At 45.6% G+C, this 13,987-nt stretch overlaps 1 protein-coding gene across 6 annotated transcripts in view; it reads left to right on the forward strand.

Moving 5' to 3' along the window:
* Positions 1 to 13,987, forward strand: part of MORC2 (MORC family CW-type zinc finger 2) — a 103,787-nt gene that overhangs the window by 53,509 nt on the left and 36,291 nt on the right. For all 6 annotated transcript variants that reach the window (XM_030583549.1, XM_030583543.1, XM_030583545.1 and 3 more), the window contains 3 exons: positions 999 to 1,078; positions 5,854 to 5,936; positions 6,978 to 7,063. In XM_030583549.1, coding sequence (XP_030439409.1) covers positions 999 to 1,078; positions 5,854 to 5,936; positions 6,978 to 7,063 — 249 coding nt within the window. The remainder of the gene's footprint in view (positions 1 to 998; positions 1,079 to 5,853; positions 5,937 to 6,977; positions 7,064 to 13,987) is intronic.

Below are 13,987 nucleotides of genomic sequence, written 5' to 3' on the forward strand. Positions count from 1 at the left end.
TTTGTAACTATAAGGATAGTTAAATACTGTAATAGGCTTCCAAGGGAGCTTCTGGAATCCCTGTTGTTGGAGGCTTCTAAAGGTATGTCTACACTACCCACTGGATCGGCGGGCAGCGATGGATCCAGCAGGGATCGATTTATCACGTCTAGTCTAGTCTAGATGCGATAAATTGACCCCCAAGCGCTGTCCCATCGACTCCTGTACTCCAGCACCGCAAGAGGCACAGGCAGAGTCGATGGGGGGGTGGCAGCAGTCGACTCACAGCGGTAAATTATTCATGTAGCTGAAGTTGTGTAACTTAGACCGATTTCCACCCATCCCCCTCCAGTGTAGACCAGGGCTAAGAATAAGGTGATCTTGGTGTCATCTGAGAAACCCTAGTTCCCATGGGCTTTGGAGTTGTGGGTTCTGTGCACCTCTTAAAAACCAGACCCAAGGGTTATCAAGTTAAAAGCCAAAAATCCGTGACTAATTTTGAAAATGGATTCCTAAGAGATTTTTGCAGCTCATAACGTGACTTGGTGGGAGAGCTAAGAATAGAACCCTTTTCCCAGTCCTGTGCCCAAATGAGATGGATTTAAATGACAAGAAATGATGCTCACAAATTCTGTTTTTGCCAAGTCAGAAATTTGTTTGAGGTTCCCAAACCTTCATCTTCACAACATTTGCCCAGTTCTACTTTAAATATATGATATGATAGCATATGCAATGCAGACTTTGGTGGGAGGACTGCTTGAGAGAGATCAGCATAACTTGGTCAGGAGGCTCTGGGTTGGGTGAAGGAATGGCTGCATGAAGAGTCTCCCTTTTGGTGAGGAGAATGGAATGTGGGGACCTTTAGTCTCTGGACAAGATAGTTATTAAGGCTCATGGTGGCCTCTGGCACATTGCATAATCTATGGACTGTTTTGCCATTCCTGCTACATGCAGCCTTTGTATAGTTGTGCCTGAGCTGGCTGCTGAAATCACTAATAAATACATTCTGTTCATCACAGGATGTATAAATATACTTCAAACCGCTTCAAGACCCGTGCGGAGCAGGAGGTGAAGAAAGCGGAGCACATGGCTCGGATAGGTGGGTCCCGAGTGTGTGCATGGGTCCTGCATTAGTGCAGGAATGGTGAAGCCAGGCTTGCCCCTCTGACTTGCCTTGTAATGGCAACAGTTGTGGTGAACGCCATGATTGCTCAGGTGCCCTGCTTATATGTGTCTGATGGTCATATGGATAAGCCTCGCCTTTTCCCTCTGTTGCGCAGAACTAGCTTCCCATACGATTCCTTCTGTGAGCATTCTATATGAAGCTCAGAGATCCAGAAAATAACACTTAAGCACACAAACATTCTTCTCTTTCTGACACTAACTGTCTAACCTGTGCATGTATTATCCCAAGGGACCATTATCCCCAACTGCCCACACAGAAATCATTACCTTAGTTTTCCTTACTTGCTTCTCCTTTCCCTGGAGCTGATTACTTTGTTCCCTTCTGGGAAGTTTGTCTCCATACAGGGGTAAATGTGCCCCCATATCTGGCAGAGATTGGGCGTGGGGCAGGGGGCTCTGACAATCAGTCACTAAGTCTAAGAGTAGGGGGAAATGGAGGTGGCGATGAATCAATCACGTTTCCATTGGAACTTTAGTTTGCTTTTCATCTTTCTTTCATTTTCTCTGGCACCATCTTTTGTTTTCTCTCCCTTTTCTGTATTGCCAAACATTTGTGTATATCTGCCCTCTCCTCCATTACTCCTTTTGGAGCCACGTAGCAGCTTCCTCCTTGTTTCCCCTATGCTGCTGCTCTCTTCTTTCAGTACCGTGGAACCTCTTGGTTCTGTTATTCCCTCACGTCCCCCACCTTAAAGGAGCAGTCACTCACAAGGAGACTTCTTTTTATTGTTTCAGCTAGTCTGGTTCTAGAAGTTACTCTGAAAGTGTCTGGAGAGGGGTCCCATTCTTACTTTACAGAGTGGGACTCTCATCTTAGTTCTCCCCAACTTGTCATGCTATACCAGTGGTCCCGATCCTTTTTCATCTGGTGAGCACCAGACAACAAGCCACAGAAGACTATGGCGGCAGACGAGCATCCGCCGAAATGCCGCCGACAAGTGGTAACGTCAATAGGCATCCCTGCCAAAATACCGCCAACAAGCAGAGTCATCCAGAGGCATCGCTGCTGAAATGCCATTGAAAATCAGCAGTATTTTGGCGGCGATGCCTTTGGATGACGCTGCTTGTCAGCAGCATTTCGGCAGATGCTCGTCCACTGGCCAGTACACGGGCATGCGTAGACGCCATGGCGGGCACCATGGTGCCCACAGGCAACAGGTTGGGGACCCCTGTTCTATACACTCTTCTCCGTCCTTCACGGAGAGCAAAACTAAATCTAGAAATAAGAATAAAGATTTCTTCCTCCTCTCTATGAAGAAGGTGAAATGTCCAGTGGAGGAATCTGCATTTGAATCTGACAGTACAGGATGAACTTAGGTTTGGTCAATTGAACAAATTCATAATGTTATGGTGAGAAGCATTTACCTCCCCTCTCTATATGTATGCAAAGATTCCTTTGAAAACTAACAGAAATGAATAAAGTGAGTTCTTCAGGTATGTGTCAGTGTAGATCCTACTGGCAGTGCCCATGTTTGTGAGATGAGGGTTTTTTTGATTAGCAGTGTCCATCAGAGCTGTATAGGTGCCCTGTACCACCTTATGCTCCCATGGAAGTGCATAAAGGGTGGGGTGGCGAAGATCCATCCTCAGTTCCCTCTTACCACCTGTGGCAGCAGGTCTTAATCTGGTGAGTGTCCAACCCGATGATTCCTAGTTTTGGCTAAATTGTCTCAAAAATCTTCTACAGAACTCTTCCGATTCTTTGACATGACCACTGTGATCTATGTTGACTCATCTAGACTGAGAAGTGATGGTTAGACCCTCTCATACAGTGCTTCTTAACATGATGGTCTCAAAATCTGCAGGCTTCAAGCCCTATCCAATCCGTGATGGACTCATACCTCTGAAAGATGGACACAGTAGATGTCTCTTATACAGATGTGTAGGAGAGTCTCATATACAGATATGTTTGGTGTGCTTATTCTCTGCAAGGACCGGTGAGATGCAAGGTTGAAGCACCTTGTCTTGTAGCAATCCATGGAAGTCTTTTCAGACCCAGAGGAGAAGAGCTCCAGAGTCATCCAGTCCCTATCCAGTGGTCATCCCCTCTCTGTTAGGAGGCCATCAGACTTTGGATGTGCTATCATGAACACAGGGAAGCCACATTGGCTGTACATATTCCAGGGATCAGCAGTGACCTAGCAGACTTCTGCTGCAACCACTCATGGCTGGTTACTGCAAATCTGCTCAAGAAGTCAGGCCTAGAGCCAGTATTCCATCAGTGGGGACTCCCATAATAGACATTTTTGTCACAGAGGAAAACACCAAATGCTCATACTTCTGCTCCAGGAGGGGTCTGAGCCCTGGGTCTTTACCAGATACCTTTCTCTTTGGTTGAACTCAGGGACTCATATCCTTGATCCCCACAGGTCTGACTGGATAAGGCTATGAACTTCTGTTACCCAATAACCTCTTACTGACTGAGACAGTTTGACTAACCAGACTATTGCAGATGTCCAGGCGGCTTCACTTACACCTCCCATTCTGCCCAGACATAATGTCTCAGAAGCAAGGTCATTTCTGCAGTCATTGCACCTGATGCCTTGAATGTTGGCTGGTTGAGCAATACTGATAGACTGCTCTCTGCAGGTTCAGGAAATTCTCGGACTAAACATAAAACCTTTTGCTAGACAGACCTATTCATCAAAATGGGTGGGTGGGAGGGAAATGTCCTTCTAGGCAGCCCAACACAATCTGGACCCAGTAGAGTTAGCCCAAAACAGTTTAACTATGGTGTACACAGATCAGAAGATGGGCTGTCTGCAGATCCCACCCTCTCCTGCATCTATCATCGAATGATTTATTAAGACAGAGGCAGAATAAGATGCAACATACAAATATTTATTATGTCACTAGTCAGTAAACTAAACGAGGACCCCTTCAGACAATAAACAACATAAGCAGGACACACTCGGTTGTTAACAGTTACCAGAGCGTGAAGCTCAGAGCCCTTAAACCCCCTTAACCTATGGATGTAAAACAGAGAAAAACCACAATGGGTATTACAATACCATATCCTGAAGACAGGGACACAATGACAAACACTCAGGGTACGGACAGAATGTGTGTGTTCTGACATCTGCATGGGCAACTTGGGTGTTGATTCACACATTCACAAAACATTCTGCACGAGATGAATCCTTCCAGGTCTGATATTGCCTTTGGTGAAGTAGTGGTGCAGTTCTTGTTTTATTGAAGACTCCAAACTCCGTGGCACAGGATCACTGCTTGGAAGTCACCATTAGTGGCAAGTGTATATGGGCAAGCACCTGAGAATGACAAGTTACTTACCTTGTTTAATTTGAGTTCTTCAGGATGTTTTGTTCATATGCATGTTCAACTGCCTGCCCTCCGTTCACTCTACCTCAGAGTCCTTACACCTGGATTCTGCAGCTGAGTGGCAGTTGGCTTGCTCTGCCCTTGAATGCCTTCGACATGAAGCATGAGATGACTTTTGGCACCATACAGACACTGCTGGCCAAAAGACTGCAAACTGCAGCACATGAAGTGCATGTGCATCCATTAGTGGAATATGCATATGGACAGCGCATCTTGAAGATCTCCTCCTATTGTACAAGGTAAGTAACTTCTCATTTTTCTAACTGAGGTATGCATAGAGACAGCTGTGGATGTGGTTGGAGTGTCACGTAGATAGACCAATGGGTGGTCTGAATTTTGATGCCACCAGCTAGAGTCAGGAACCATCCTGTCTCTTTCACTCATCTCGCAATTGAGTGTCTCAATCTACCAAATGGGCTTTTATGTAGATGTGAGTGTGCATGAAGACTCTGGCAATTAAGGACAAATATGCTTGGATTGCTATTTTAGATTAATCTTCATAATATTGGGTTCCTTGTGCGTTGTACATAACACAAATGTGAGTCTCTCCAGGCAAAATTCACTTAATTCCTCCAAGTTTCTCCCCTCTTCAGTCTCTTTAAGAAATTACTGTTACAGTAACCTTTTCCCACCCAATCATAGGTGGGAGGGATAGCTCAGTGGTTTGAGCATTGGCCTGCTAAATCCAGGGTTGTGAGTTCAACCCTTGAGGGGGCCATTTGGGGATTTAGTTGGGGATTGGTCCTGCACTGAGCAGGGGGTTGGACTAGATACCTTCTGAGGTCCCTTGCAACCCTAATATTCTCTGCCTTCCCACACACACAACTCAAGTCCCTTCACTAACTTCTTGCCTCTTTCCACATCAAGTTTAAACTCTGTCTTTGCTTTCATAGCATTGCACAGTTCTGCCTCTCAGCCCTTCTCTCTCCCTACTCACCTGCTCTCTGCCATCCTTCACACCTTGATGCTCCCTTTGACTGCTACTTGTGCTGTTGTGCCTTTTATTCTTTCTACTTCTTGCCCTCACCCCCAGTGCCCACAACGCCCTTGTGTCTGCTTAGAGATCTCCTTCTGACTCACTGATGGCTGGCTTTTCTCCACTCTCCTCAGTTGGAGCACTAGCTTCCCCTCATTTGCCCAACCTTAGGCTCACATTTGGTAGTCTGACCTCTCGTGTCCAAGATTTTATTGTGTACCTTTTTATGTCAGCTTGTCATCTCTTCCCTGCCTGTATTAGTCAGATGTAGAATGTAAGCTCTCTGGGATATAGATTTCTGGGAAGTGCCATGCATGCTGGTGGCGTATTCTTGAGTATTATGTATTAACATTACTTCTTTGTATATCTTCCAGCGGAGGAGAAGGCTCGAGAGGCAGAGAGTAAAGCCCGTGCACTTGAACTTCGCCTGGGCGGGGATCTCACACGAGACTCCAGGGTGAGACGTCTGCATTTCTCTGCCTGTTTGCTGAGGGTTCAGAGCCACCCCTCCCTGAGCTAAGTGGAGTTAGTAATACCAAGTACTAACCGGTGTTTCAGTGTGGACAGGTGGCCATTTCTGCTGGAGATGCTATTGTGTTGATTCTTTGCTCAGTCTTCCCGGGCATCCTTAATGTCTGTTTTCCTCAAGAGATGTGCCTACATTTTGCAGTGTTTGACAGTGTCTTGTTTCCACTCAGTTGAGGGAGCCATGTGAGCATTGCTTCTGCATGGTGTGAAGTACCCCAGGATGTATGTGCAGTGGACAGGCGAGACTCTGCCAGAGTATCAGTATAGGGTGCTGGTCAGCTTGATTGTAAAGGTGCTTTGTTCAATGCTGTTGCTCTAAAGAGAGTGGAGGAATGTGAACAAAGCCTGAATAGTGGTAAAATTCCAGATGTTTGTATGGTTTCCACTCTCCTGTTGGGCTTGCAGTTTGGTCCTAAATTTCCCCTCTTCGTAGCTAGAATTTTTGTTCTTTTCTCATAAGCAGTATTCCTCTGAAGCCGCACCTTGTGCCGCACTCATGCCAGCTCTGAAAACTAAGCTAAGCAAGGCTAGGCCAGTCAGTACTTGGATGGGAGACCTTCAAGGAAATACCAGGCGATCAGTAAGGTGGCACTCAGTATTAAAAATGCATCAACCTACTACTAGAGGTTGCTTTGATTTTTCGTGAGAAGTACTGTAAAACGAAATTCCTTAATCCACAGCACTGTGTTGGCGTATTAGTGTTAGCTAAATTCCATTTGCCTTTCTAAATTCCCCCTACTGTTTCAGTTGGATACAGGATTCTTTGTTTCCTCTTCTAATCTGTTGTGTAATGTTGCTGAAGGTGGTTAAATAATTGTGCTTCACCCCAGAGGTAGCTGTTTTCATTGTTTACTCTGGCTAGTGAGAAGATTTCTGTGTCTGTCTGTAAAATGCTACTGGATCCTTGGAAGGAGAGATGCTACAGAAATATTTAATTTTGGTTTTATTGTGAGATGTTTCATGTCTGCAGGTGACTCTACGGCAAGTCCAGAACACAGCCATAACCATGCGTAGAGAGGCTGATGTCAAGCTGCGGATCAAGGAGGCAAAGCAGCGGTGAGTGCAAAGCCACTTGGGGCTTCAGTTGTCCTGAGGTGTTACTCCGTAGCCCTTTCAGGCTGTAGCAGGTGTCCCTCTGTTATCTTGCCTCATCCCAAGGGACTACCCAATTGGCCTTGTTGGAGGAACATATCCAGTGCTACTCTGAAGCCCATGTAGGTGAGGATATTCAGAGCTTTGCACCTTTGAGCTTGTTGAGAGGAGTTTGCTGTTCTGATGGGCATGGGGAGCCCCAAGCTATCTTCGTTACTGAACTTGCTAAAATGTATTTGTTGTGGTTTGCGAGCCTAGTTTTATAGAAACCCACACTGTTCTGTAATCCAGATAGTAATCTCTTGGGATGGGCAATTTAATGTTGATACCAAGCAACTTAATTGTCCAGCAGTGAAAGGAGTAGTGGACTGTTTTTGTTTAGACAACACTGGCCTGCGTATCCCTATAGAATATCATTTCAAATGAATGCAAAGTCAGGACCTGAGGGGTCCATAAAGCCATTCTGGATAAGCACGTTAGCTGGACATTTTCAGTATTATGAGTACCGGAGAGGTCATCCTAAGTGTTCATAATCAAGTTCTCTCCCATTGAGGTAAATGGGGGGTTTCCTGCTCTCTTGGTGATATTGTGTGCTGGAAAATCACAAAGATGATACATCTATTATGTCCTGAAGATTTCCTTTACTACCAGAAAATGAGGTTAGGGCTCCACTAGCATGATCAGGGGGGTTGCAATCTAATGCAATAGCCACTGCACCATGATTTGGCTTTGCCTGAGTGCATGGGACCAAATCACACTATAACCACGCTACCCAGTGGTGGCACTAGGTTTGTAATAGAACTCAGGCTATCTCCACACTACAATGACACAGGTAAGGCACTGCAATTATGCCATCATAGCGCCATTGTGTAGAAGCTTCCTGCTTTGACTGAAAGCATTTTTCCATTAGTGTAGTTTATCCATTTTTTTGAGAGGCAGTAGCTAGGTTGACTGAAGAATTCTTTTGTCAAACTAACAGAATCTACAGTGGGAATTAGTGAACTAACTACAGTGTACTGTACATGAAATTTTTCACAGCTGTGAGCGATATAGCTATGTGCGTTTTAATTCACAGGTGTAGACCTGACCTCAGTAACATGTCACGGCAGGATTGGGTGACTGTTGGCTTATAACATGATTTATCTTGGTAGTTTTGCTACAGTAGATGAGCCCATAGAAGAAAACAGTAGTATGTCGGTGAGAGCTTTGTTGACCATTTTTTCCATTGCAAATTCATATGGCGAGATCAAAAGCTGAGCCTCCTTCAAGGAAATGGAATTCGCCCTGCGACTCCACAAGGTGGTGTTAGACTTAACCGACTTGCTTAATGTGTATACTTTCTGCGTGCACACATCCTGATAATTCCCTTTTCACTTTGGGAAATGCAGGTATAGATCTTAATATACCTTTCTTACATGCGTTCATGAGCAGTGAAATACTTCAGATGTCGTTGTTGTTAATGGTCATCCATTGTCATTGAGTAGGCACCCATATAAAATGACTGGGGTAGGCCGTGCCAGAATCTGTTGATTTCAGGCTTTCTGCAAACTCAGGCAATGTCTATGAATTGGTTATACTCACTCCACATTTTGAAGGTTTTTTTCATAACCATAACAGCTTAGAGACTCAGCGATTTAAAATGAAAGCTGAGACTTTAAAAACAGTTGAGAGGTCTGTCTGTCTGCTCCTTCTCCCAGACAGATTCCCTTGCACCCCCCAGGGTACTGCACGATGGGAAGCACTGACCTAAACTCTTTGCTAGATGTGGACCTAGATAGACTCTCCCGCAGTCAGCAGAAGGAGAGAAAATAGTTTGAATTTAAAATTGATCTTAGAAGAGTTATGACTTCAGGGATGCAGAAATCCCTGTGGGAGACCGTTTTCCTCCTGTTCCTATGTACATAACTTCTTCTCCCTTATTAATTAATTCTTGGTTCTGATGGAGGTGCTGCATAAAATAGAGCCCTGTGAATGGGGCCGAAGGGAATGTTCTAGTCTCCCTTATTAATAGATATAAAGCACCTAGTGCATCCCAGCAAACAACTCCTCTTGGAAATGCAGCATCCCACTATTAAACAGCAAATGTGAAACTATAAGAACAAAAATTAAAGAAAGCTTTAGGAATAGCACCACTGCACTTACCCCCGAGTGTAGCTGGGAAACCTTTAAAACTAACATACATGATCATACTTCCCTATATTACATTTTTTTAAAAGAAATATTGAAATCAACTGCAGAAATAAAAAATATATACCTAGTCTGTAAAACCTAAGCAGACATTAAAGCTCTCAATTGCAAAAACAAACTTAGCTCTAGTACATAGCCTAACCCTGGCTAAACATGTCCGAAAAGGTTTCACACGGTGGGGAAATGCACATGTGCAACAAAAACTGAGAACTCCCAGCCTGATTAACCAGACACACAGATTTGGCCAAATTTATTTCAGAGCTAGAATTAGTGAATTGTCAAATAACTTCAGGTCTGCAAATAATAGAGCATAAAACCCTATGTGCTGTTTCGCTCTCTTTCCTCCCCCAGGCTCCCATGTAAGCAAAGGCTTTTTGTCAGGACTCTCCCTAAATGAAGAACTATATAAGTCTAGAAAGCAAGATATTGAACAAGGTCCCGGGAGATAAAGGGAGCCCTTTTGTACAAAACAACACCTTTCCCAGACTCCCAATAAACTCTTCACTTAAAAAAAGAGAATTATAGGTGACTTCTGCAACACCTTCTAAATCATCTTTCTGCTGTGTTAACTTACATTGGTTCTGATTTCATTAATATAGTAGACCCAATGCACCTTCTCTAACGCAAGTCCTGACAGCCCCCGTAGCCTTATGAAATATCAACAGAAACGTACCAAATGGGACAGAATTGAAACCAACAATAATTAATAACAAGCTTTGCATTATGAACTCCACTGTCTGTCTGGCAAGATAAGTCAACCTACTCTGGCACCTTGTAACAGGTAAGGAGGAGAAGATCCATTGAGAGTTCACATTGAAAGAGGCTTCCATTAACTTTCCCTTAAATTTGTACAGTGACTATTGCATACCGTGTCCAGAAGCCTTTTAGAAACTGGAAATAACTCTCCTGCCTTTGAGCTCCAGAGGGGCACCAGGCAGTGGAGGTGCGCTGTCACCCTTCCTTTTGTCACAGAAGCTCACAGGTACATAAATTCTCAAGTCACAGGAGTCCAACTGGCAAAGTTTAACACCAAAACACTCTTTGTGTGAATTTCCTGTTTCTGTGTTGTCCTAACCCTGACTTCTCTGCCTGCAGTATTCAAAATGTTGGCTTCCTTCAGTAAATGCTGAGGATTAAAAATCAGTTGGGACAAAAATATTCCAGGTAGTCTGCCAGCAATTGGTTCAATCAAAACCTACACCACTAAAGAATGTTGTATCTCTTAAATATCTGGGCATGAATGTGGCGATGAGATCAATCTAATTTACAAAGTAAATGATCACCTAACACTAGATAGTCTGTCAACTGCTAGCCAAGTGGGCACTCCTTCTGATATTCCTTATCTCCAAAGTTAAGGTTGATAAACATGTTCATCCTAGTAATGTGCACTTATCTCTTTGAAAATGTTGCTGTTTCATTAACAAAGAATTCCTTTAAAAGGCTGCCATATCAGCTTTGCTCTGGGCCAGTGGAGTCCCAAGAGATGACTGCAACACACTAACGCAGCAGCTGAAGGAAGGAAGAGATTGCTGTCCCTAGCTTCTGCCTTTATTACTTAGGGTACGTCTACACAGCAAAACACCCCAAACCCTCAGCAGCAAGTCTCAGAGCCCAGGTCTGCAGATTCAGGTTCACCAGGCTTGTGCTACAGTGCTAAAAATAGATGTGTAGGTGTTGCAGCTCAGCCTGGAGCTTGGATTCTGAAGACCAGGAAAGGGTGGTTTCAGAACCCTAGCTCCAGCCTGAACCAGAGCATCTTCATGGCTATTCTTAGCACTGTAGCACAAGCCTCATGAGCCCCAGTCAGTGGACCCAAGCTCTGAGACTCCCCGCTGCAGATTTTGTTGTTGTTGTGTAGATGTACCCTTAGCCTCCCAACTGGGACATCTTGGTTCTAGGACAGGCCAGAAGTTCCAGAAAGTGAACTTAAAAAGTATTTAATGGATCAGCTTTTTTAGGAGATATTTTGTGTCTTTGATCTGTTTGGCCATGAAGCACAGCCCTGCAGTTAAAAATATCTCTGTATCTCCTAGTCTGGCTACACCGGGAGTATAGAATCACATTAATGCAAATAATTAGAGGATGGACATTGAATAAATCAACTTGTCAGGCAGTTATTCTAAAATATTTCAGCTGCATAGGATAGCCTTCCATCTAACAACTGCAAATCATCAGAACTGACACATACATGACACATTTCATAGTCTTAGAAAAAATGAGAACGTGAATTATGATTTTATGAATAGACATTTGAATAGCTCCAGAAAAGGCTTCCATCTTTTCACCAGATGAGTCATGAAATGATTCATCTGGGTGAAGTACATGAGGGCTACAAATCTTGATGTAAACTGGGAAGTTATGCTCTGTAACTATTACTGATGCAAGTGCTGATATAGCAGTCAGTGCTGTACAAGCTCCAAAGGAACTTTCAATCTCTTCCTGATCCTGGATCTAAAATATACAGGTGCTAAGTATGGCTTGCACAGGTGCTCATCACTCTGTGTCATTGGGCCCTAAGCAATTTACAATCTAATTTAGAGAACCATAGTTTATGTAAAATGTAGATGAGTACTTCTAAATATTTTGCACCAAATGTTCATCAGTGCAACCATGATTCTTCTTTGAGTCCATTCCAGTCAGGTGTGTGCATGCTGCATGCTGCATGCATGCCAGCCAGAAGATTTTCCCCTTAGCAGCATCTGTAGGGTTGGCCTGGACACCCCCTGCAGTCGCAACTTCATGGTTCCCAATATAGGGACCTGCCACCCCCTTAGATCCTTCTTACTGCTGGTGACGTCTAGCTGGAACAAACTATTGCTTTTACTTTGCAAGCGCGTTTGGGCAGTGTCCGCTCTTTCTGTTCATAGTTCGTAGTGTTAGTTAATAGTCTTAGTAGTTCTTAAGTTTCCTTTTGGGCCCCCCCCCCACAACTCTTCCCTGGTGCTGGAGTATGCCCTGGTCTCCAGGGTTCAAGCTCTGTGAGGAGTGCGGAAAGTTTATGACCTAAGAGCAACCTGCACTCTTCTGGTCTATGGTGTCTCAGGGAGAGGCACCAGAAGGAGAAGTGCAGAATTTTCAAAGGGTTCCTCCCTAAGACCTTAAAGGACCAAGATCAAAGACTCAAGATCCTTCTAATGGAGACAGCACTCCGGCCGCAGTCTGACTCAGAGTTAGCAGAATCCACACCCAGCACCTCCTCGTCGGTGCACAGTTCTCCAGTGTCGACAGTGCGCGAGCTGGTACGACGAAGGACCCCCAGGGAGTCAGGGCACCACCACAGCTCTGCCCATAGACAGTTTTCTGTGAGGCACCCGTCTCAATCGCCGGGACCGCAGAAAAAGAAGAGGCTGGAGCAGGGTTGCTCTCCTCCATCCAAGCCCAAGGAGCCTGCAGCAGGGAGATCCGATTTGGGCCATATTACCTTGGCTCCTCCACTTCCTAGGGTCTCATCGACTTCTGCACTCCCTGAGGTCCAGTTGAATCCGAACCCTCATTGCTTTCTGGACCGACACGGCAGGCAGCTACAGCTCCCCTCAATGCCAGAGGTGTTCAAGGCAACTCAGGATTTTATGCATCTCACGGCGCTGTCCTCCCCGCAGAGGAGAGACAAATTTCTGTTGACCGCCCAGCCCCCGTTCCCATCAAGGGGCAAGCCAGCAATGATGGTGCGCCAATCCCCATCTCCAGCATGCCTCTCTCCAGCACGGTCCACCCATGTGGAGGAGCCACACTGGTCCCTGTTTTTTGGCACTGTTCGCAGGCACAACGGAACACTACTCCTCTGTGGTCATCTTTCTCGGAGTCAGAGGCAGAATCCTACTGTTCCGATAGGACCGGGAACAGATGGTCCAGGTCCCACCGTGACGGCCAGCCTTATCCGGTGCCATGGCCACAGCAGTAGCAACCCTTGACTTGGCCCTTCTGGACGCCCTGGGTATATCATAAGAGCTAGGGACAGATCCAAGGGTCAAGATCCAGGTCCATCTCGGTGTCTTTGGCATCTTTCTCCCTCAGCAATCACCGCCAGCAGTGGTGCCACCAACACCCCTACCTTCGCCGGCAGCTGCAGTCTTGGCCCCACCGGCATCGGCACTGATGATCGTGGTTCCGGTGGCCCCAGCATCGCAGGCCACGAACCTGGCAGCACAGCAGTACCTGGGTGCTGAGGGGAGTGAGTAGAGCCCATTGCCAGGACTTTCCTCCTCATCCTCCCCAGATGAAACCATGGCAGGGACATTGATGGCACTGGCCTTGGAGGACAACAGGGTCCTGCAACAGCGGCTGCAACAGGTGGCCCAGAACCTGGGAATCCAGGCAGAGGAGGTGGTAGATGATGCTGACCAGATGGTTGACATCCTCACCCCCTCCAGACCCTCTTGTAGTGCCTTGCCATTAATAAAGACTATAGCTGAGATCGCAAAGACCTTGTGGCAGACCTTGGCCTATGTGTCCCCTACGGCCAAGAGAAATGAGAGGCAGTACTTTATCCCTTCAAAGGCATACAAGCACCTATATTTCCCCCCGCCCACCATTCCCTGGTGGTTGATGCAGCTAACCAGTATGAGTACCAGGGGCCCTCCTCTAAAAATAACAGTGCTAAAAGACTAGATCTTTTGGGGAGGAAGGTCTGCTCCACTGGCGGGTTGCAGCTCTACATTTCGAACCAGCAGGCCATCGTTAGCAGACAGTCGCGTAAGATCG

The sequence above is a fragment of the Gopherus evgoodei genome, chromosome 13 (genome assembly GCF_007399415.2).
Source record: "Gopherus evgoodei ecotype Sinaloan lineage chromosome 13, rGopEvg1_v1.p, whole genome shotgun sequence".
Classification (NCBI taxonomy): Eukaryota; Metazoa; Chordata; order Testudines; family Testudinidae; genus Gopherus; species Gopherus evgoodei.